The 25434-nt window shown below is 34.4% G+C and overlaps 1 protein-coding gene across 3 annotated transcripts in view; it reads left to right on the top strand.

The window, feature by feature from the left end:
- Positions 1-25434, top strand: part of WDR17 (WD repeat domain 17) — a gene marked incomplete at both ends in the record, with an annotated part of 62078 nt that extends 36644 nt beyond the window's left edge. For 2 of the 3 annotated variants that reach the window (XM_084231538.1, XM_084231536.1), the window contains 18 exons: positions 2159-2361; positions 4485-4634; positions 4724-4854; positions 5481-5606; positions 6549-6704; positions 9148-9212; positions 10693-10825; positions 11584-11675; positions 12671-12770; positions 14203-14342; positions 15275-15295; positions 16915-17026; positions 19600-19741; positions 20027-20129; positions 21014-21115; positions 22565-22663; positions 23007-23190; positions 25315-25434. In XM_084231538.1, the coding sequence (XP_084087664.1) occupies positions 2159-2361; positions 4485-4634; positions 4724-4854; positions 5481-5606; positions 6549-6704; positions 9148-9212; positions 10693-10825; positions 11584-11675; positions 12671-12770; positions 14203-14342; positions 15275-15295; positions 16915-17026; positions 19600-19741; positions 20027-20129; positions 21014-21115; positions 22565-22663; positions 23007-23190; positions 25315-25434 (2179 nt within the window). The remainder of the gene's footprint in view (positions 1-2158; positions 2362-4484; positions 4635-4723; positions 4855-5480; positions 5607-6548; positions 6705-9147; positions 9213-10692; positions 10826-11583; positions 11676-12670; positions 12771-14202; positions 14343-15274; positions 15296-16914; positions 17027-19599; positions 19742-20026; positions 20130-21013; positions 21116-22564; positions 22664-23006; positions 23191-25314) is intronic. The other variant, XM_084231537.1, reaches the window with a different exon arrangement.

The following is a 25434-nucleotide window of genomic DNA, read 5'->3' as shown; positions in this document are numbered from 1 at the left end:
AAATGTTGCCATGTTTATATTATCATCATGGTCTTGCTTTCTACTTCTTTACAGCTAAACTATTTATATATTAAAATGGAATAAAAGGAGATCATCATTTTCAGTATGAGGAGAAGATTTTTTTAAAATAGTTATTTAATGATTTTCTGGGTTTGTGAAAATAACTGTAATCTTATCTTTATTTTATATTAAAAATGGATTTACATAATATAATTTGGCAACTGTTTAAATACAAGATAAACTTAGTTAAGAAAAATTTTAGTTTATGTAGGTAAAAGTACTAGTAATTAGTAACCATAGACTTTGTGTTGAATAAATATTTTTATCTTGAAATTTTGCCATAAATACATATTTAAAATGAAATACAATTGTGATTTTTTTGTGGATTATTAATTGAAATGTTGCTTTTAATAAGGTTATCACGTGAAGGTGAATGAGTTTATTTATGAGATTATTCCAGTCTTACAACATAGACTATGGCATCTAAATTCTATTCTACATGAAAAAATATATAATCTAAGAAATATTTGTCAAAAAGATACCATTAAGCATTTTACTGACTAAAATGGAATGAAAGTTGAATTTGGTCCCTTTCATAATCATATAGATGACAGGTGCATCTAACTAAGGTTATCTAGCACCTTTCAGTAAAAAACAGAATTGTAGGGAAACTATTAATTGCTTGTGTACTCATGGCAGAATTCACAAATACTGTGCTTTTAGCCTTGAAATCTCAGACTTTCCCAATGTACAGCGTGTCATATCAAAGCTCTTGATATGTATGACCAAAAAAAAAAAAAAAAGCAAACATACGTTAGCTCTACAAAGCTTAAAGTTTATCTCATCTAATTAATAAAAACAAACACACCTGTTTCAGCTCCCCCATGATGATATTTGATACAAATCAATATATTCTTTTTTATGAAAATGATCAAGCTTAAATTAATTTAAATGCTAGTATATATTTCATATATATATGAAAATTAGCATATATATATGAAATTAGCACCAAAAATATCAGGCTTTTGATTGTTTGGATACATTGTCCTATGCTAGGATATGGTAGAAAAAAAGAAAGAAGTCTTTTACATAAAGCAAAAAGAGATATATGTTTAAAGGAAAAAAAATATATATAAATATGTCTCTTTTATAGCATAATGTAACCTGGAAGTGTTCATATTTGATATTGTCAAGTTGATACAAATCTGTGGCTAAAGGTTTACTGAGAATTTTTCAGCAAAATTGGACAAAGTTAATTTTGAATTCAAATTTTATTTCACTGTCATTTGTAATTTATGCAATCAGATTCAATGTCATCATTCCAATTAGAGGATGATTCCACACTAAACAACTTATTTTATTGACAAGAATAGAAGGGATGATTACTATATTGATAAATGCATGAACATGAGTTCATTTTTCATATAATATCCATCATCACACATCTAAAATTTTCATAATTTACAAATAATCAAGTAGTCAAATTAGTGTATCTTTATTAGTCATATTTTCTTTTGACCTTTTGTGTCTCATCTTAAGAAAAAAATTTTCACATATGAACTGTTAAATAGTTTAGTATCAGTTTAGTATCCGTAGTAAATGAATAGTAAAACAAGTAAAAAATACATTGGAATAAGATAAATCTAAGTAAATTAAATACTCATTTTCATCTGCTTTAAAGAAGAGAATCTTATGTCTTGAAACAAAATCTTTCTTCAATATATCTAGAACTAACAATATATTAAGAACTAATCTTGGGCCTCCCCGGTGGCGCAGCGGTTGAGGGCTGGGTTGCGAAGCTGCCGGCGACCTCTGCAGCGCCAGTTCGATCCCCGGCTGCTCCCCGGCCACTGGAGGAGGGTCCCACATGGCACGCAGACCTCTCCTGCCGCCCGCTGCTCCCCTCAGCAGTGTACTTTGGTCCTTCTGCCTGCTCTGCTCCCCCCTCTGGCTCTGGTGAATCCTCTCACCCACCCGCGCTTCTGACTGTACCCAGTGCTTGTATAAACAAAACAAGCAAACAAATAAATAAATTTAAAAAATGCCTCTATAAAAAAAATTATTAAAAAAAAGAACTAATCTTGGTGCTCCATTAATAATGTTAATGCTTTAGATAAATTAAAATCTGAATGTTGTTATGTGCATAATCTGTTTTCAGTTCTGTTCGAATCTGGGATTATACTCAAGATGCCTGCATAAATATTCTCAGTGGACACACTGCACCAGTGAGGGGCTTAATGTGGAATACTGAGATTCCATATTTGCTAATATCTGGCAGCTGGGACTACACTATAAAAGTATGGGACACTCGAGAAGGAATTTGTTTGGATACTGTATACGACCATGGTGCAGATGTATATGGTAAAATGTTTTTCATCTATTTGTTATCTTGCTATTAACAATACTTATCCATTCTGAGCAATGCAATATTTTTGAGGAGTTCTTGTTTCATTTTCAAACAATATTTTTCTCCTTAAAAACAATATGTGTTTATTATTGAGATGTCATCATACAAAGAAGGCCATAGAAAATGTCATCAGAAATTATCAGGCGATAAATATTGTTAGTACTGCAGGATCTTTCTCTGTCTTTGCAGCTGTATTTTATTTCTGTACACACACACACACACACACAGGCATACATGTACGTATATGGTTTGAATTTTTCTCCATTCCCTTACTGTCACTTAAGAGGTAAGTCGTAAAATACCAGTGAGAATGGCACATATTAAAAAAACTAGCAACAACAAATGTTGGCGAGGTTGTGGAGAAAAAGGAACTCTTCTACACTGTTGGTGGGAGTGCAAACTGGTCCAACCACTATGGAGAGCTGTGTGGAGATTTCTGGACCTACTAAACATAGAGCTTCCATATGATCCAGCAATTCCATTCCTAGGTATTTACCCAAAGGACACAGAAACATCAATTCCAAAGAGCACCTGCACCCCTATGTTTATAGCAGCACTATTTACAATAGCTAAGCTTTGGAAACAGCCCAAATGCCCAAAAATAGATGACTGGATCAAGAAGATGTGGTACATATATACCATGGAATATTACTCAGCATTCAAAAAAGATAAACACATGCAATTTGCAGCAACATGGATGGCGCTGGAAGGGATCATGCTCAGCGAAATAAGCCAAAAAGAAACAGAAAAATACCGGATGGTCTCACTCATAGAAGGAATCTAGAAAATTTAAATAAGGGACCAGGAAAATGAATAACTATAACAAAGTGAAAATCAAAATCAACAAAAAACTATGAACCAGAGACACTTTTTGGGGGTGGGGGGTGGGAGGGGAGGGATGGGGGTCAGAATGGGGGGGTTGCGATTGTATGGGGTTGCAATTGTATAAAAATAAAATTTATTATTAAAAAAAGAGGTAAGTTGTAAAATAGGAAATCAGTAATAAAGTGGTATATACATATATAATATATAGATGTGTACATATATACATATATAATATATACAATTCCTTTATTTTGAATATTTAGGACAATGTTTTGTTTTTTAACATACTGTTTTTAATATAATTGAGTTGAGTATGGAAAATCAGATTTCTTACCTTTTTCACATGCCTTTATTCTCCTTTGCCTACCCAAACCTTGATGAGAGTAAGTAGATGCATTAAGAATGCAAAATGATTCTTTAGAGAAAGTAACCCTATTACTAGCCATTTGTTTCCATATGCTTTACACTAATGGCCATTCCTTGAGTTAGTATGTGACTGTGTGTGTTAGAGAGAATCCTATTTTTGGACATTCTAAATTGAGACCCCCAATTCCTTTTTCATCTTCTAATTAGAACTCCCAACCACCCATCTATTAATTCACAGATAACTATGCCCATTGATGTTACACTATGTTTTCTGTTTGACCAACTGAAATATAATTTCAGCATTTTCATGCAATATCATTTGCTTTCTAACACTAGTCAATTTTTTGTCATATTTCTAGAAATGCTAAATAATTTATTACATTCTTGTATTAGTTGCAGCCAAGAGAGAACCTTTCAGTCATTTAAAACATGGCTTCATAACCCCAATCTTGGAGAAGTTTTGTGGGGCACATATAAAAATTACTTAAACTCTGACAATCCCAAGAAAAACTTGGGAGCAGGACTGTGTCCCCTGGACTGACTGACGCATGGGAGGGTGGGCACACGTACTGCCAATCAGGGCTTCAGGAAATCAAGTCAGTTGCCTTTTTTGTTCAGTCATAATGTTTATAAAATTTGGATCACAGCAAAATGTAAGTGGTTAGAAGGTTTAAAAAAATGACATAGTATAAATATTTATATATACTTTAAAACAACTTACCAAATTAAAAATCAGAATACTACTATTTTAATTGAAATACATATAGAGTGTTAATCTTTTCTTCAATTTCTGTAATTTCATTCTCTAACCTGACAATTAATTGAGAGTATGCATATATTATTTTCAATGTTTACTTCTGTTACAATCGGTGTGTTTTTCCATCAGGTCTCACTTGCCATCCATGTCGCCCCTTCACTATGGCCTCTTGCTCCCGTGACTCAACAGTGAGACTATGGTCACTCACATCTCTCATCTCTCCTTTACAAATAAATATTCTGGCAGACAGATCTTGGGAAGAAATTATCGGGAACACTGGTATTGGAAATATTTACGTACTGAATTTTATTTCAAAATAATATTTTATAAGCAATCTTTTTATTCACCAAATTATGTCTTTTCTCCAGATTATGCTATAGAACAAGGAACCCCTCCTCTATTGTGTGGTAAAGTGTCAAGAGATATTAAACAAGAAATAGAGAAGCTAACTAGTAATCCTCGAATGAAAAAACTAAGATGGTTTTCAGAATGTTTATCGGTAAGTATATAGGAATTAAATATGAACATTTGCCCCTGAACCAAAGTGAATCATTACAACCATTGTTACTGTTATGAATATTTGCATGCATCATCTCAAATTCAGTCAGTCTCTTTGAACATAATCTGCACAGTACCAGAAAGCAAATAGAAACCGAAAACAATAAATGACATAAAATATCATTATTTTGTTTGTTATGAATTTTAAATTTAGACTCGCTTGTGTTATTTTTTTTTTTTAAGAGGCATGTATTTTTATTTATGTATTTATTTATTTATTTGTTTGTTTGTTTGTTTATACATGCATTGGGTACAGTCAGAAGCGCGGGAGGGTGAGAGAATTCACCAGAGCCAGAGCGGGGAGCAGAGCAGGCAGAAGGACCAAAGTACACTGCTGAGGGGAGCAGCGGGCGGCAGGAGAGGTCTGCGCGCCATGTGGGACCCTCCTCCGGTGGCCGGGGAGCAGCCGGGGATCGAACCGGCGCTGCAGAGGCCGCGGGCAGCTTCGCAACCCAGCGCTCAACCGCTGCGCCACCGGGGAGGCCCGCTTGTGTTATTTTTTGAAGCAGCAAATGCTGTGGGGTTTTAATTCATTCTATCTTTGGTTATTCTGTATTAACTTTTTAGCCTCCAGGTGGCAGTGACAATTTATGGAATTTAGTTGCTGTGATAAAAGGGCAAGATGATAGCTTACTTCCTCAAAACTACTGTAAAGGAATAATGCATTTGAAACATCTGATAAAATTCAGAACTGTAAGTATGCAAATATGATGTCCTCAAGCAAAAATTGTTTTTGTCTTTTCACTATTAAAATATAAAATTTTAAAAAGTATATGATTAAGGTTGATAGAGTTAAAATAAGTGAAGACTGTGGAATTAAATCTTTGTTGTAAATCAGTCTAGGAAGGTGAATTTTTTGAGAACAGGTTAAGGTAGCAATGGTTTTCACAAGTTTCACAAATCTCATGAAATCCTTCAAAGGTCACTTGGAACTACTTAAAACACTGTCTTTCCCAATCTAACAGATGATTATGACAGACAAGCCGCTCTGAGTTTAGTCTCAGAGCCTCTGTTCAGGGATATATTTTACTAAAACTGTTCTCATACTTGGGTCAACATATCTAGTATCAATAACAACCAGTCCTAGAACCAGAAAGAAGAAATACCTTGTGTATGTGCAATGAACTGTCAATGCTTAACTATTAGAGACTAGAAAGAATTAAGCCAGTGATGTGGATTTGATGGTCATAAGAAACAATTGCTTTCATAAAGAAGTAGTAATTCCTTTAATTGCAATCTAATCTCCTCATGATTATAACTGTTACTATAGACAGTATAGGAGCCGGAGTGCTCCAGTAATTTTAATTTTCACTAGAGACCTCTATATGTCTCTCACTAGTCGGCTACCACTTTATCCCTACCTTTTGGCTTCTGGATTTCTGTAAAACACAAACTTCCATAGTTTTAAGGACAATGGAATTCAGCTTCTCCCTTCCACTGTCTTCTCCCCGCCCGCCCCATATTAAATGTTATGTTAAAAGAGGTATATTTTATAGAGAAAGGTAATTTTTTAATATTTAATTACTAGTGTTTGGTGCTTTTAAAATATGTATCTATAGCATGGTTTTAGGGTCATCTGTTATCACCAGCTCTTGTATAACAACATTTAGAAACTTTCATGTTCTTTTCAATCAGTCTGAAGCCCAAGAACTAACAACAGTCAAGATGTCTAAATTTGGTGGAGGTATCGGTGTACCCACTAAAGAGGAAAGACTGAAGGAAGCTGCTGAAATTCACTTGAGATTAGGACATATTCAGAGATACTGTGAACTAATGGTTGAACTTGGAGAGGTAAAATGTGCTGTGAAGGCAAATTTAATGAGTTGGTATGAGTTGAATTGTAAATGCTATATTTTCTTTTTCTAGATCTTATTAGTTCTCAGCCATTCTGATATCATGTGTATACCTTGGTACAGTAGTTATCGAAGAGATCCCCAGGCAAACTACATCATCATTACCTGGAAACGTGTCAGCCATGCATTGTCTACCCCAAACCATATAGGATAGAAACTGTGCTTTTATAAATCATCCAGGTTGTTTTCATGCATGCTAATGTTTAAGAAGCACTGCCCTAGGCCAGAATCTTTCATTCCTAAAAAATATTTAATGGGTTAATTTGGCCATAGAGAACTCCCCTTTTAATAATATTTATCTTAACTAAATCCCACACTAGCTAGAAAGTGTCTACTGAGGATCATCTGGTGAAGGATGCTCCTAAAACACAGTCTGATTTTTATAGAGGAATGAATTAAAAAAAAGAAAAAAGAAACAGAATTTTCAAAAAGGTCAGGATGAATCTATGCTGTCAAAATTCAGGAGTGTGATTACCTTTGGGAGGCGGGTAGGGACCAAAATAGCACAAAAGGGAGGAGAAACTTCTGTTTCTTGAGTAGGGTGCTGGTTATATGAGTATGTTGTTTGTGAAAATTTCACCCTTTTTTTTAATTTTTAACATAAGCATATATTTTTGTAAATATTTATTTATTCATGCATACAAGAACCAGGGTATAGGCCAGATGCGCAGGAGGGTGACAGGATTCATCAGAGACAGAGCGGGGAACAGTACAGGCAGACTGACTGAAACACACTGCTGAGGGGAGCAGCGGGTGTGGCAGGAGAGGTCTCCCATGCCATGTGGGAATCTCCCTGGCTGGCCGGGATGGAACCAGTGCTGCAGAGGCTGCGGACAGCTTCACAGTGCTGTGCTCAACCACCTGCCCCACCAGGGGAGGCCCTCACCCTTTCATTTTTCTGCATTTGTATTTTAGTTCCACAAAAATTTTCCCCACCCTTCCAAAAAAAAAAAATCCTCTGTAAATTTAGATGTTCTTATAGTTGTTCATTATCACTTCCTTACAAGTAGTTTCTAGTTATGTAAGATTAATACTATGAAATTAGGGAAACATTTCATCTTTTCATTTACAAGACATGTTGTAATTGAAAAGCTTGATACACTCAAAGTTAATCTACAGGTCAACTTCTTCCTTCCATTTTTCTCTACTATAATAAAGACAGATGTCCCTTAAGAACATATTTAAGTTACCTTTTTTAAAAGGTAACATAGTTTTAAATGTTGTATTAAAATCACCTTCATATCATTGAACAATTATTTTCAGGCCAGTTAGCAAGTTTTGAGCTTTAAAATGCAATAGAACTCTACTGGCTTTGGAGATCTATATTTAAAATACAGCTTTGATTGCTATAGCTATAGTGATATTTCGAATATTATCTTCTCAGTTCCAATCCAGACTTGAATTTAGTGAAAGCCACATTTTCAAGTAATAGAAACCATTAGTCTTGATTGAGCAAAAGAGCTTCTTAAATAGTTGTGTGTTTTTTAAAATATGAAGACAGGTATTATTAACTATAGAGAAAGAAGTGATAATGAATAAAATTTATTAAAAATGAGTGGAGACAGCAATCAAAAAAGATAAACACATGCAATTTGCAGCAACATGGATGGAGCTAGAAGGGATCGTGCTCAGCAAAATAAGTCAGAAAGAAAAAGAAAAATACTGGATGGTCTCACTCATAGCAGGAATTTGGAAAACCTAAATAAGGGACCAGAAAAAAGACTAATTAATACAAAGTAAAAATCAACATCAACAAGCAAACAGAGACACACTACAGGGTGGAGAAGAAGGATTAGGGTCAAAATAAGGGGGGGGGTGCAATTGTATGGGGAATATAACCAAAATGAAAATGCATACATTGTGCAAAAATGAAAAATGATGTGAGAATTATATAAAATAAAATATTTAAAAAAATGAGTGGAGAAAGAAAAATGGGAATAACATTGATATTTGTTAAATATAACAGTGAAATGATTTTAAACATAGAATATACAGAAAAAATGCTCTGGTATTGTGTTGGAAATGAGTGAATATATTTTTTGAACTACTAGTTAATATCTGTTTACAAACACACATATGCACACACAAGCATCCTTTCTCTCTATCCTTCCTTCTTTCTCTCATTCCCTCCTCCCTATCTACTCCCTTCCTTCTTTCTCTCTCCAGGTTTGGGGTTTTCCTTGCTAAATAATAGAATTTACATATCTTAATTTAAAATAATTAATATTTATACTCTGGAATGAATGAGATAGAATACAAAAATTTCCCTAGAAATCCAAACACTCTACAAAATTTATAAATATGAGCTCATTTTTACAAACTCTCAAGAGTTAGCACAACCAAAATAGACATGCTTCTGCTCTTCCTTTCTTTTGTTCTAGTGGGACAAAGCCTTGTCGATTGCACCAGGGGTCTCTGTGAAATACTGGAAAAAATTAATGCAGAGGTAAGGCAGACAGTCTGCGTCCAAATAGATGTTTCAAAATGTGTTAAAATAGAGACAATATTTAAATGTGATAGTAGCTTTTGAGAATTCTTTTTTTTTTTTTTTTACTGGTACGTTGTAAATAGTAACTCACATGTTTTAAATAAGAACTGAATTGTATATACACTGATAAAATACATTAAATGAATCAGTTACAAGTCATTTTACTGTTATAACACTTGGCTGACAAAGGATAAAGACAGTGCAAGGCAAATTGTCAATGGAGAAAATGACAGATCAGTAGATCTCCTCACTGGTTACTCCATTGCTGTTGGAATGCAGATGGTTAGACTTCCCGCGGGCTACCAACAGTACATGGAACACTGATTCTGTAAGAGTCTCAGAAGTTCTCTTTGTAGACATGAAGTCCCACCATTTCCTTTCTGTGGATGTAAGGGAGGTACTTATGACAAAGGAGAGTTTTACCACTGGACAAGCTTAACTAATGCCCTTGTTCTAGAATGTAATAAGCAAACAAGATTTTTTCCTGAGATGTATTGGTTTCCCAGAACTGCCATTACTAAATACCACACACTGGGTGACTTAGAACAATAGAAATTTATTCTCTCACAGCTCTGGAGACTAGAACATGATAAAGTTCTGTGTTGGGTTGTTTCTACTGAAAGCTCTAAAAAAGAATTGATTCCTTGCTTCCCCACTAGTGTCTGGTGTTTACCTACAGTCCTTAACACCCGTTGACTTGTAGATACACCACTCCTACCTCTGTCTCTCTGCGTATGGCATTATCCCTGTTCATCTTGTGTCCAAATACTACCAGTCACATTAGATTGAGGGTCCACCCTAATTCAGTATAACCCCATCTTAGCTAATGACAACGTCAGAGACGCTATTTCCAAGTGAGTTTTCATTCACAGGTACTGTGAGTTAGGACTTCAACATATCTTTGAGGGGACACCTTTCAAGCCACAGCCTAAATCTATTCTCTATTCTATTCATTCATTCGACAAATATTTATTTGTGTGCTCACTGTGTGCCAGTCACTGTGCTGGAACTGTAAAGGAATTACCTCGCTTCTGGCATTAAAAATGAAAAGATTTTCTTTCATGGGATGTGGTTTAGAAAAATTTCAGCTGCAACTCGTTTGTACAAATAAGTATCAATCAAAGGCTAAATGCAAAATCCAGAGGGATTAACATATTTGCCATTGAAATACAGACTGTTCCCTAGCACCTATTTTCTCAGCAATAAGTTAAACATCAGGCTGACTCCAGCCCTCAGACTATAGGCTCCCTAACCTAAGTTCTAGGAATCTGAAGTATTCTAACCCCTGTGTCCACACTGCACACTATGAGTATTATTGCTCCCATTGAAACTTTGAAAATTTATGCACTCTGAAGACAGGATTTCAGAAAATCTTAGTCCAAATGAGAACCTTGAAATTAGTATATTGTAATTAAAAACCCCACTTTTATTTTATTAGGAGAGCTGATCAGTTAATCCAGGAAGATAAGGATGAAGTCATTCCATACTGCATAGCCATTGGTGATGTGAAAAAATTAGTTAATTTTTTTATGTCAAGAGGTCAACTTAAAGAAGCTCTGCTTATTGCACAGGTACAACCGGTGATTTCCAAGCTACCTGCATTGGTGGGTGGGCCTGGAAGGGGAGATTGACAGCCTTTTCCCTGGTTTGTTGTCTACCACCTCCCTGAGGTTCAGTCTCCACATGTCAGTCACTTTGCTGTGGCGTGCAGAATTTATTGCAGATCTTTAAGCATAAAGCATCTCTAAATTCTGAATGTTACATATGTTTATGCCACTGAGCATTATAAATGTTTGATGTATGTTTGATTCACTTTTTCTTTCTTTTTTTTTTATAGAGGCATGTTTTATTTATTTTTGTTTGTTTGTTTGTTTTGTTTATACATGCACTGGGTACTGTCAGAAGCGCGGGAGGGTGAGAGAATTCACCAGAGCCAGAGCGGGGAGCAGAGCAGGCAGAAGGAGCGAAGTACACTGCTGAGGGGAGCAGCGGGTGGCAGGAGAGGTCTGCGCACCATGTGGGACCCTCCTCCGGTGACCGGGGAGCAGCCGGGGATCGAACTGGTGCCGCAGAGGCTGCGGGCAGCTTCGCAACCCAGCGCTCAACCGCTGCGCCACGGGGGAGGCCCTGATTCACTTTTTCAAATCATTTACTTGAGGCTTCATTTCAATACGAAGTGGCTGGCATTTTTTTCCAAAAATTCTAAGGTTATCCTCCAAATTCATAATTTCCAAATATGATTGTCAATCTTTGTTCAAAATAATGTTCTGAAATTGACCATTTACCAATAGTTGTCTAAAGAGTAATTAAAGACTCCATCAAATTCCAGGCTGCTTGTGAAGGAAACATGCAAACCTTACATATTTCTACACCAAAAGGACCTTCACATCCTGATGACGTCTACAAGGAAGACTTTAATGAGTGAGCAATTTATTTGTTTGAGTCAATATTTCTTATGATTGGTTTCCCTGTAGGGCTTTTTGAGGACCATGTAGTTCATCCTTCTTTGTAAACATGGACTTGATGGTCTCAACTATGCTTCTCACCATAATCCAGTTCCAATTCAGCATCATCCCTAGATGAGTATGGTAATGTCAGGAATGTCAAACCCACGTACATTTTATATAGTTTCCAGAAAAGCAAAATGCATTTCAGTTAGGGAGATTACAAATAAAGCACCTAAATATTTAAAAACTGGTCACAGCTATTGGGAAGTAAGGTGGTAACTGACTGTTCGTGTGCTCTTTCTGAACTCTCTGTAATTCAGTTAAATAATAGCATGAAAATATGGTTCATAATCCCATGACCTCAAATTAGAATTAATATTTAGTCCTCTTTTGAAGAACAACTCCAAATAATTATTTTTAAAAAATGGAAATTAAAATATTTCAGTCTTTTGATCTTTTTTAAATCTGTTTACCTTCCTCACTTCTGTTGACCCCTGTGGTTGTCCTAAAAGTAGGATATTTAAACTTTTTAACTTATCAAGCTAAAATGTATAAAATGTTAACTAAATAATGTGTTGTGACTAATGAATCTTTCCTAGTTCTTTGCTGCTGTTCTCTGCCCTTTCTGAATGTGGCATTTTCAAGATTTTAACATCCAAAATGTTTTAAATTTTCAGGCCAGATGTAATTCTTCTAAGGCCTCCGTAGCTGAGTCATAAATTATTCTATGTAAGATGGAAAATTTGAAAATTAAGCTTTTCTTCTGACAGTTGGGTGTGGGAGAAAAGAGACTTAATCAGTTCATTGAGAAGGACTACTTACTTACATGTTTTTTCCCAAAAAATCAGGCTTTACACCTAAATCAAGTATATACAATTAAATTCTGTTTGATACTGTAATAAGCTTATAATGAAAGAGTATTGACTCACTTTTAGGATGGAATTGTTGTGTTACCATTTTCCTTTCTAGACTCCGGCACAGAGTCAGTAAGGAGCTGGCAGAATGGTATTTTCAGGATGGTCGAGCAGTGCTAGCTGCCTGTTGCCACCTCGCTGTGGATAATGTTGAGGTACAGCATTTCATATTGGTTTCATTGAATGAAAAGCTCTTAAGATGCATTATATTCAAGAGGGAAAATTAGGGTGCCTTCTTATCCTGGGGTACATACTTGTAATAACCTGACTTAAGCATTTCATTATATATGAGAAGCGATATAGTGAGGCAAATGGAAAAATGACTGGATTTGGACTCAGAAGATAGGACTTTTTTAAAAAAAAGATTTATTTATTTATGCATACAAGAGCTGGGGTACAGGCCAGAGATGCGGGGGGTGAGGGGATTCACCAGAGACAGAGTGGGGAACAGAACAGGCAGACGGACCGAAATACACTGCCGAGGGGGACAGTGGGCGAGACAGGAGAGGTCTGCTGAGCCATGTGGGTTTCTCTCTGGCCGGGGATCGAACTCATGCTGCAGAGACTGTGGATTGCTTCATAGTGCAATGCTCAACCCTTTGTGGAGGCCCAGAAGATAGGACTTTGAGTCCTGTTTTTGTCACATGCTGTTTTGGGGCAAGTCATTTAACTTCTCTGTGTCTCAAATGTACTCAACTCTGAAATGAAAATCTACCTTATCTATTTCTTACATAATTGTTAGGATTATAAGAATTTATACAAATAAAATCACTTATTTTTAATTATTTTTGAATAAATACTATATATATGTATATACGTCACGTTATATTTTTAAGGTATTTTCCATGAGATCCATTAATATAGTAAGGAAAATAATAAAAAAATAGATTCTATCTTGCATGAATCCTTACTATATTGGCTTTAGGAAATAATTGATATTGTACAATTTACAGTATTAAAGAAGCTTTTAACAAGTTGAATTTTTTTTTCTGCAGGGAGACCAAAAGATATGTTGAGGATTTTGAAGAGATTTTTATTAATTAATTATAAAAATTTGAGTAAGAACTCTAAACTCTTAAATTCTGACCTATAAAATTTCCCATGTCTCTCTATCACCGGTCTCATCTGAAAATTGTAGTTACTCTTTTTTTTTTTTTTTTCAAGATTTATTTATTTATTTATACAAGCACTGGTTACAGTCAGAAGTGTGGGAGGGTGAGAGAATTCACCAGAGCCAGAGCAGGAACAGAACAGGCAGACAGATGAAATACACTGCTGAGGGGAGCAGCGGGCGGCAGGAGAGGTCTGCATAGCGTGTGAGACCCTTGCCAGCGGCCGGGAATCGAACCAGCGCTGCAGTGGCTGTGGGCAGCTTTGCAGCCCAGCGCTCAACCGCTGCTCCACCAGGGGAGGCCCTGAAAATTGTAGTTACTCTTACATAAATATTTTATAAGAATATTCCAGTCAGTATTTTAAGAATAATTGATTATAGGTTAATGCTACTTTATCGACCTTATGAGCTTGGTGGGAATGACGATCCAAGCCAGCATAGTTCAAACCAAAGTAATTATTTTCTTATTGAGCAAGCTTGCTATGGCATACCTTATTCGTGGGAATGAACTGGAGCTGGCAGTCTGTGTGGGCACAGTACTAGGAGACTCTGCAGCACCAGCAACCTACTATGCCCTAGAGTTATTGGCAAGAAAATGCATGATGATTCCAACATGGTAAGAATTTAAAAATTAAAAGAATTATTTTATATGATAAATGCATTTTTTCAATATTGTAAGTTGAATTTAATAAAATATGTATTGGGAGAACATAAGATTGTGAGAGGAATGGTAATATGAGAATGAAAAATAAAACTATCATATTTATATAATGAAATTAAAAATTATTGATTTTTGTTATTCCTAAATTTTTATTTTCAATTCAGTTATTCTCAATTTTATCCTGTCTTAACAGTCATATCCCTTCCCCTGCCAGAATGTAGTAGCAGTCCACCATAGTCTTAGAATTAAATGTATTTAATGCTAGCCATACTCCAAGAGTACCTGGCTTCCCCCCAAACCCCGCCTGTCAAGAACTATAATACTGTGGTAGTCAATTACATAGTTACCGTGACTTTCCTTAGAACTATCCCGAAGCATGGGTGTAACTCAAATTATTTCTCACAAGTGCCTGATTCCATGCTGAAAGACATCATCTAATCTAATTCAGTGACATTCATTTATAAAAGTGAAGGCTAAAAACCAGAAATAGATATTACGTTTAAAAGATGTTTAAAATCTTTTAATCTTTTACTATAACTATATGTTTCAGTTACTTTTACTATAAAACAAAATTCTGTTTTCTTGTATCTCCCCTCAAGAGTCCTTCCTTTCTATATTTATAGATATATGTACCAGAAACCAGGGGAAAGTTCTAATTCTGGAATATAGGGTGCTGATCAGGTTTCTTTCCAGGGGAAATCTATAATTCCCATGGCTGTTCATAGGTCTCAACAAATTTAAAACAATAGTTAAGATATATAAATAATTTCAAGAGAATGCTTATAATGTTATAAACCAAGAAGACCAGATATTTTTACATTCATGGCAAAAATTTACTTGTTTTTCCTTGCATATTTATGGTATTTATATTCATATTCTCTCTTTAGCTTTCCATCTGTTGGATACAGGTATTATCTAGTTTTATGAAAAATGATTAATTCAAAAAATATTTATTTTATTATTAGAATACCAACTCTTATTAAGAAGTGTTCATTAACTATTTTTGTTCCGTTGCCATCCAGAATACCAACTCATCTGTATAGTTTATAGCATAGAAAACATAATTACAAAATGAGAATGGTTCCTATAGCCTACGTAAAAAACCACCCAGGATTTTACACTTAGAACTAATATAATAAATGAGCTGTGACTTTCTACAATACAAAATAATAGCTAACTCAGAGAAGCAAATTAAAATGTCTGTTCTGTTAGAGCAAATTAAGCATTTAGAAAGTTTGGTTGGCATTCTTTCATTTGGTATACTGAATTTTCCATAGTGAGTGAGACTAAGGAGTCAATAAAATTAGTTAGCTTTGCCAGTGTATCAGAGTATAATTCTATAGTAAGAAGGTTAGATTTTGTTTGTAATTCGTAGAAGGTTAAATAGAATTTTAGCATAGCTATTTTATATACTGTAAAAGCAAATGATAATTTCTAAATTCTCATGGGCATTATGGAAAACTACTGTTAAATGTTGGTATCCCAAAATACATAAAGTCATTCATACTCTTTAAACAAGAACAGGTGGGTTACTCAAATTTGAACTTGTAAAACCATTCGAATACCTAGCTACGTACCTATGATAGAAAATTTGACAAGCACAAGTTTCATTATTGCTTTCCTGTACCCGCTATATTCCTGATTAGGTATACCTTACTGCTCCTAAAAATAATTTATGCACTTAAATAGCCAATATAGATTTTGCTGAAAACCTCAATAAGGTGGTAAATTTGGATTTTACTCAGTATCCACAATACACAGCTTCATAAATTCACATTTGGAATTCTGACTGTTCTGTATGCATGCTGAATGTGTGTATATCAAAAATATTGAAAACTGAATGATAACTAATTGAGCACATTAAAAATTAGTGTGTTCTTGGTTAGGATGCATGCAATCAAAGGGCTTATCACCTATGATTTTAAAAAAGGAATTTATAAAATATTTTAATGTAAAGTTAAGCCCATATAATTTTAATGCCTCATTTTTAAAAACCTTGAATAATTTATCTCATTAAATATTTAAAGAATAAATCAGAAAACTGCATTTTTATCTTTGATTTCTGCTCAAAGTATAAGTATTTTATAAGTACTATCGCATATTCTAAACTTACAATATTGTAGGCATACTATTGGTTTTAATGAGCTGGTTAACACACCATCCCATTATAGGTGAGCAGAATAAAATGAGAGAAATCCTTCACAAAGTTTGCTTTATAATTCTCTCTAAAGAACGTGTATGAAACTATGTAATTAGGTGAAAATTTATTCTGTAATAACAAAGTGAATTCTAAATATTTAAAGACAGTATGGATTTTAAAAAATAGGAATTTCATAATACATTTTTCCTTCTTGCCTTTTATTTTTTTGTTATCTACATTTACAGACGTTTCAGTTAAATAGGAAATTAGTGCTGTTCTGTAAATAGAAAAGCGAAAGGAGTATAAGAATCTTCTTCCTTTGAAATAGTCCTAAATGTTATTTTTAGATTCTTTTTCATTGAAGTTTCTGTTTTGTTATGGTAATAGGAATCTGGCAGCTGATCTTCTCCTGATGACTCCTGATAATGAACTACAGTTAGTTAAACTCTGTGCTTTCTATCCAGGGTGTACTGAAGAGATAAATGATCTTCATGAAAAGGTATGCTGACAATATTAAACTACCTAGTTTGGATTTAACTAATTTTAAGGTTAGGGAAAATAGAGACACATATGGGGAAACAGCTACAGGATCCCTTTCGGTATTTTATAAATGCAGTGAGCGTGATAACACTAAGTTTTTGTTAAGCTCAGATAGATTTGTATTTTACTCAATCCTCATGAAATCCTGAAAAGTAGATGATGTTATGCCTATTTTACAAATAAAGTAAACTCAGAGAAATTAAGGAACTTGTCTATATTAATTAATGGTGAAATGAGAACTCCAGTAAGTCTAACTCCAATTTCCAAGCTCCTTCCACTATACCAGTTTGCCTCTAAAGTGCATGTACACTAATTTTTTAAAGGCACACAATTCAGATCTTTAGAAGAATGAATGAAGTATGAGGAAACTCACATGCATAATTCTAAAGGGCTTTAAAAACAATACTCCTTTGCAGAATATAGGAATTTGTGTACCAAGATTACATGTTAAAACAACCAAAATGTTCACAACCTACAATAGGTTGTTTATATAAATGGCAGCACATTTCTATATTTCAGTGCCACTAATACATTGAACAGATCATGAGCCTCTGTTTTTATTGACATAGATAGATGGTGATTAAACAAATAAAAAGGAAATTATGAAACTATGTACGTGCATGACACATGGTTTTTGTATTTAAAATTATCAATATAGCTTTTTTAAGAAAAAATGAAATATAAGTTAAATATTTTCTTATCTTTAATTCTCAAAATAATACTTTTGTTTCACTTATATGAATCTTGATATTTCAATTTCCCCCACTGGGTAAGTGGTCCCATTCATTCAACAAGAGATACCTACTGAGTACTGTGTTAATAGATGTGGACCAAGAGTATATGTGAGTGAGTGAGTGAGTGTGTGTGTGTGTGTGGGGGGGGGAGAGAGAGAGAGAGAGAGAGAAAAGAGAAAATTTTTGTGAGAAGATAACTGAAGTTATCAGTGGGTAAACTTTGTATTTATATACTTTGTATTCTTGGAATTCTTTCATAAATGAACTCTGCTTTAATAAACATGATAAACAGTATTTTTATATTGAAGTTAAAATGCATAAGAAACAGGAACAAGTTTTTCAATTATGCTTTAAGTTATTGTGTTGTATTTTAATGTACATTTATGTTTCCTCTGAAACAAAAGTTGTAGGTATTATTAAGGGGTAGAGAGGCTAAATGACTTGTCTGTGTTTACACAGCTATGAATGATAAAGGCAAGAACAGTAGTCATCTAATCTTTTCACCACACATTCTAAAAGGCTATAGTTAGATTGTCTAGTTAGACTTTAGAAATAACTCTTTAGAAGGACTAGTGTGTGTAAAGGTGTTACTAACGGGCAATTTCACAAGTGATACTAAAAATTCAAATGTGTTCAGATATTGTGCTAACCTATATTGCATATAGAATTTTTCTGTATGACAAAAATTATAGAGATGATTATCTTACTCTACTTATTATAGTCTTTTGAGAATGAAATTTCAGTGGAAACCATTTTTTATCCCCTTTACTCTTTAAGCATATATCAAATTGAAGAAACGAGCATTTTTCTACTTAGCCAGACCCAGTACCTAGCACATAGTAGTTGTTCAATAAGTAACTGGCATTTAGTGAATAAAGATGGGGGACAATATGCAGTGTCATACATAAGAGTTCCTTTAAATTTAGGGGTTTTTTTATTTGGGGGGTTTTTTTGAGAGAGAAGGAAGTTGAGGGATCTAAAGTGCTAAATTTACCTAATTTTTGGAGGACTATGGGTGCTTGGTGGTGGGTGAATCATGTACAGTGTTATAAACCAGTGCTATCTTAAGAAAAATTTATATTAAAAGAAAAATAGGAAACTATTTGAATACATTAATAAATAGAATAAATCATCTTAGTAACTTAAGGGGATGTAAAAAGGAGTAAGAGAAGGAGCGTAACAAAGGTCATAGGAAAGGAGATTAATAACCTTATGGTGGATTTTATTTTTCAACATGAAATTACTTTTATTTATCCTTTGAAGTCAACACAAATTTTTTGTTTGCAGCAGACGTGCAATCTCAATGGTTGCCAAGTACCAGTGAGATAAACCACTCAATTATTTGTAAGTGTTGCTTAGAAGCAAACCAACAAATTTTAACACTTAAACTTCAAAAATCATGACGATATCAGATTTTTTGCTAAGTGACGTATTTTGCTAATTCCAGTAACACAATCAGGACAGTTACTTCCTTTTTTGTGTGATGAAAAACTGCAGACACATTAGCTGATAATCCTATTGATTATTATTAGACAAAGATATTTCTATCAATGCATAGTCTTAATATAAATTATTTTATTTATATCTATTTTTTAAAGATTTATTTATTTATACAAGAACCGGGTTACAGGCCAGCTGTGTGGGAGGGTGAGAGGATTCACCAGAGACAGAGCGGGGAACAGAGCAACTTTAATAAGAAAAGAATACTTACTTGGCATATTGAAAATATTTAGTACTAGTACTATTGTTTATCCCTTTAAGTTTTAGTAACATTGTCTTCAAACCAATTATGTTCTAGTGTAAGCTTCCCTCAGTAGAAGAATGTATGAAGTTGGCTGAGACAGCCCATGCAGATGGCAATTTATTTGAAACTATAAAGTATTACTTACTAAGTCAAGAACCTGAAAAAGCGCTTCCTATTGGTATCAATTTCATTAAAGGTAAGTTGCTAGTTAGCATTTTAAATCTACTCATCTATTTGATCTTTTCATTTATATTGACAATTAGCCATAACATCAAGCAATAACCATCCTAAATTTAAAAAGGAAATGATAACTGGTTGTATGGTAGCAGGACATGAGCAGGTAAATAGGCAAACTATGGTCTAGAAAATCAAGAGGTAGATAGGATTGACCAGAGAGAACTAATTATAAAAGTTAAAAATTGGAGGAATAAGTTTGAAAACTGTTGTTTAGAGAATCTTTTATTTGGTTTTATTTTACCAGAAAACATCAGTAGTTCAAATTGGACTTTGGATGCCATTTACCCTGTTCTTGACCTATTGAGTTATATTCGTACTGAAAAATTAGTCTTGCATACATATACTGAGTGAGTACTTTCTCTCCAAAATACATAACTGACCTATGTAATGTTTTAAAATGACTATATTGTTTTTGATGTTCAGCTCAAACAGTAAAATCATCTTGGACAGATAGTTGCACTTGGAGAAAAGTTACAAAGATCAATTTGAAACAGAAATAATGTCTTAGTGATCTCATGTAGTAATATCTAATGAACTTATGTTTGTATATGTGTATGTACACACACACACACGTACAGCTGATTCAAGCAGAGCTAATTCAAAGATTTTGGACCTCAAGTCTTTAAGAATGTCTATCATGTGCAAAGCATACTAGTTTGGGGAGAAAAAAAATGAAAGTTCTGGCAAATTATAGAAACCATCCCTGAATTCAAGTGCCATTTAGGAAACATTGTTGTCCACATAACTAAAGTCCCCAGACACTGTTACAAATGCTCTATATTGTGTAATAGAGATTTTGGGCAATTTTTATTTCAATATCCATGTGGGGAAAAAGATCCAGCACCCTGTGAAACTTGGCAAATGCAGTGGATACTGATTACCCTTTCCTAGAGTTTACATAATGTATCAAAAATTCCAAAATCTGACCATATGTATTGAAATTAATGAAATTAAATGAAGGCCAGAAAAGGGAAAGAGAAGACAAGAGTTAAATATTAAATACTTTTATTAAACATAATAATTTATGTTATAGCACAAATGTCTGAATAGGATTGATAAGTCAAACATCTTCAAGTTTAGAAAATGTCAAATTTAGAAAATTTTCTTAACCTCTTTTGTTATAAATATCATCCTTTAGAAGACAGAGACACAGTACAATAACAGTAAATGAGATTAATATTCTATATCTAAGGTTATGGACTATTTTAAAAAAATAAACATTTTCTTTTAGAGCTCGAAATGAATTGCTCATAATATATGGTTATATTGGTGCATTATTGGCTATCAGAAGACAGTACCAAAGTATTGTTCCGGCGCTTTATGAATACACAAGGTAAAAACTGTTTCTTTTCTATTATGAGACCCGATAAATTCCTGTTACTAAGATGGCTCCACTCTAAGTGTATCCTAAAAGGCGTCCATGCATTTATCTATTTAGTATGTACTTTATAATAAAAGAGCAATAGTAAATTATATGAATTAGAAGTGAATTAGGCTGTAAACAATAAAAATCCTAATTGTAGCTTAAACACATAGAATTTATCGGTTTTATGTCAAAGGCACTTCAGATAGGCCTTTCAGGACTGTCAAATACAGGTGTTCACTGATTCCAGGAAGGGCCTGGATTCTTCCCTTCTTTTGAATCTGATTTACCTTCTTTCGTTTTAGTTTCTCATAGTTGCGGGATAGTGTCTAGTTCTCTATTGTGTCTACATTCTAAGCAGGTTAGAGAGGGAAAGGTGGCTCCTCTCTAGTGGTGTAGGGGTTAAGTCTCAGCACTGTCACTACTGCTGTGGCCTGAGTTAGATCCCCAGCCAGGGAGCTACCCACATGGTGCGGCAGACCTCTCCTGCCTTGCCTGCTGCTCCCCTCAGCCATGTATTTCAGTAGATCTGCCTGTTCTGCTCCCCACTTTGTGTCTGGTGAATCCCCTGACCCCCTATACCTCTGACCTACACCCCAGTTCTTCTATGCATTAAATAAATAAACAAATAAATAAATAAATCTGGGGGGGGGGGAGAGGGGAAGGTGACAGAGATCACAAGAGGCTTTCTCCTGGCAACACCTTGTGGGTCAGGAAGCAGAGTCCTCTCAGGTGTGTCTGCCTGATGTCTCTGGCCAGAACTGTGTAACCCTACTTTTAAAAGGACATGAGAAACTGGGGTTTTAGATTTCCAGTCTCTACAGTAGAAAGAAAGGGGATTCGTGAGTAGTAGGCAACTCACTATATTCATGCATAACCTGCCTGCCAAACTCCTGTATTTCCTAACAGCTTGCTGAATTCCATTCATTATGCTAAAACTCGTTATGCTCAAAAAATCCACAGCACCTTACATTAAAAAAAAGTCCAAGTCTACTAGTTCGCTAAATTATAGTAGTTTACTCCTAGAAATGCTGACACTCTGGGTCAGCAATTTTTCTAAGTACCCTTTATGTGGCACAGAGAATTCTGAGAAAAACAAAGCTTTCTCTTTCCTAACTTCTGCCCCGTGTGCAGCAGCTGCCACCTAAAACTACAGAATTGTAGAACTGAAGCTATAAGGCATCACAGGAAAGCTTGTTTCTACACAGACAGCCTAACCATATATATATGTGTGTGTGTGTGTGTGTGTGTGTATACACACACACACACACACATATTCACAAGTCTGTGCACAGCAGTGCATAGAAGTAGTTTTGAATATCCTTTTTTAAGCCTAAAATTGCATTATTTAAGGCTTACTTGCTTTTTGGATAGCTTAGTCTTTGCTGTCAGATGTTAATTTCTTCTTCACATTTTCAGTCAGCTATTAAAACGTCGGGAGGTGTCAGTGCCTTTAAAAATTGAACACCTTTCTGAGGAATTGGATGCTTGGAGATCTTGTACACAGTTTAGCAGCAGGTGAGTGAATATGAAAATTGGAATTCAGAAGGTGTAACTTTACAAAAAAACTTTTTTAATGTGTATAGTCTTGTTTACTTTAGCAGAACAATGAGTTTTGATTTGTTTGGCATATATTCAGTAATTATTTGCAATGTTTTTCTTTCCTGCCCTTTTCAAGTCCTCTGGTTTACAATAAATTAAGTCTAGTTGATTTATATTATAGAGAGTAACTAATTACTAACTAGAGAGTAACTAATTACTTATAGAGAGTAACTAATCATCTGGGACTGTTTCTAACCTAAACCTTTACTAATTCTGTGATTCCACAAAAATGAAAATATAACATGTGTTGAAAATGTAGATCGTTGGAAGACTCTCCATATACACCCCCGTCAGATTCACAAAGAATGGTTTATGCTACTTTGCTAAAGAGAGTAAAAGATGATCCACTCAAAGGAGTTATTGGACCAGATTATGTCACTGGATCAAATCTCCCAAGTCATTCCGATACGCACATCTCTTGTCTTACAGGACAAAAAATTCAGGTACAACCTTCATGTTTGGTATAAATTGTGAATTTCCAAATTTTTATGTGTTTCATTATATTTTGAAGTGTGACCTTAAATAAGTATAATCTGAATAAAAGTAGTACTTATAAAGAGGCCTGAGGCCTAATGAGAAAATATCACCGTTACTGCTTTTATAGTTACTATAGCCTGCCTCTCTCTAAAATAAATCCATACAGTGTTCATACCATTATTATAAAAGCAATTCATGTAATAGATATACTTAGAAACAAATGATGTGTATACTTAATAACAAATGTTTTAAAATACAGATCATATCCTTGGAGAAATTAAATAAGAGAAACAAAGCACAATCAACAGTTATACATTATTATATCACAATAGGTTCACCTTATAGTCTCCATTTGTATTTTATAAATACAAAGAAAATAACAACTGACAGCTGTATAATAAAATACTGGTATGTCATGCATCTTACATTGATTCACTGAACTTTTCAGCAGTTAAAAATCATTGGGATCCATCGTGAGAGAAGACTAACTCCCAAGGAATGGTCCCTAATGTAAAGTCAGTTAATGATGATGAATGATGCTAGAGTCTCCTAGTGTGACCCAGGGGTGCCATTATCTTTAGAAAATAGAGAAGTCTTCATTATCCAAAAGCCAGGACCAGGAGTAGGAGTCTCCATAAAGTAAACAAAGCTGAATCCCCATGAAATGCTAATTGAGATGACAGATTAGCCTAAAAGAATCCCACCTCCTAGTATTATACACATTTTACTTAGTTGATTCTTTTCCTAATGTAATCTATTTTAATATTGACTTTTCTAGTACATTTCAAATACTGACATGCCATGCTAGTAGAGAAAGATTTTTTTTATACAATCACTCAAAATAAGTTAGATAGCTTGTTACGAATGCACACCCTCACCATAGCTGGCTTGATACTGCAGACTAGGTCTTCAGAATGCAGCAATATATTCCAAAAAGATAGACGGGGTACTTAGTTGTATGTATGTTTACTATCCACTTATATTCAGAGAAAAAGAACCCAAACAGTAAATTCAATAACTTATAGTTAAGAGAAAAATACACTTTGTAATTCTAGAATGTATCTTCAGTGCCACTCACTGCCTCTCTGAGCCATTTCCATCAGTAGCACTTGGTGCTCTCTTGTTCTCCTGCTCCTCCTCAGTTTCTGAGATAGCCAAATGACCTAATATCTATGCTGTCTAACCTCTTCGTTCCCAGGGGTTAAGAAATGATCCTAATTATCTCAGATATCCTAAGGCAGAAATGACTAATCTGGATGAAGTCCCTCCCTTCCAGGATACTTAATGAATTTCAACAGAAAATCAGTATAGTGTGGTTTTAACAGTGAAGTGGTTGTAACAGTGAAATTTCAAGCAACTTGGTATATCTAAAAATATCTAGAAATAATTTGCTAACAAAAAGCTGTATCATTTGGAACCATGTTAAAAAAAAAAAAAAAAGACCCTGATACCCTGATAGCTTTAGAACATGATTTATAAAATATTCTTTTTAAATCATGTTTTTGCCTTGTAAGAGCTTGGAAATACAGATTGAACCTTCAGAATTTTTTATATTTAGATCTTTAGAACTACCTATACCCACAAAATAACTGATGTGACTAAATTATAAACATGGTAGTAGATCACAATTAATATGATCTTAAATTATATACACATATACAGAAAGTGATTTTTTTTCTTCTCTGGAGAACTGGTTTAAAGTTTCTGGCTTCAGTAATTTCCCCAGCTGTGCCAATGACGCTATATGTTAAAATAGTGAAGTACACTTAAGTCTATTACTAGGCCTATATGACTTTATAAAATGTTAACTTTCTGGTAATTCAATGATTAACAATACCTATTTTCGTTGATGGTACTACTGTTTTCCGCGAATTCAAGTCATAAAACTAAATCCCATTTTTAAAGACATCAGAGCGTAATGTTGAAATATTTTTGTTTCCTTATGTGGTAGCAGTTCAAATAACCTATTTTTTCTCGTATGTAAAAATATCACCAGTATTTTTATATTGGAGTGATCTGTTTCTCAAGGTTTAAAAACATGCTGTGAATTTATAATCTCATCTTTTTTTCTCAACTGTCACTCTGTGCAGGGCCCTGTGTTTTTCCTTGAAGATGGAAAATCCACTATCTCATTGAACGATGCTTTGATGTGGGCAAAAGTGAATCCATTCTCTCCTTTAGGGACTGGAATACGACTCAATCCTTTCTGA

This window comes from Talpa europaea, assembly GCF_964194135.1.
Source record: "Talpa europaea genome assembly, chromosome: 4".
Taxonomy (NCBI): Eukaryota; Metazoa; Chordata; class Mammalia; order Eulipotyphla; family Talpidae; genus Talpa; species Talpa europaea.
This window is presented reverse-complemented; position numbering and strand designations above follow the sequence as displayed.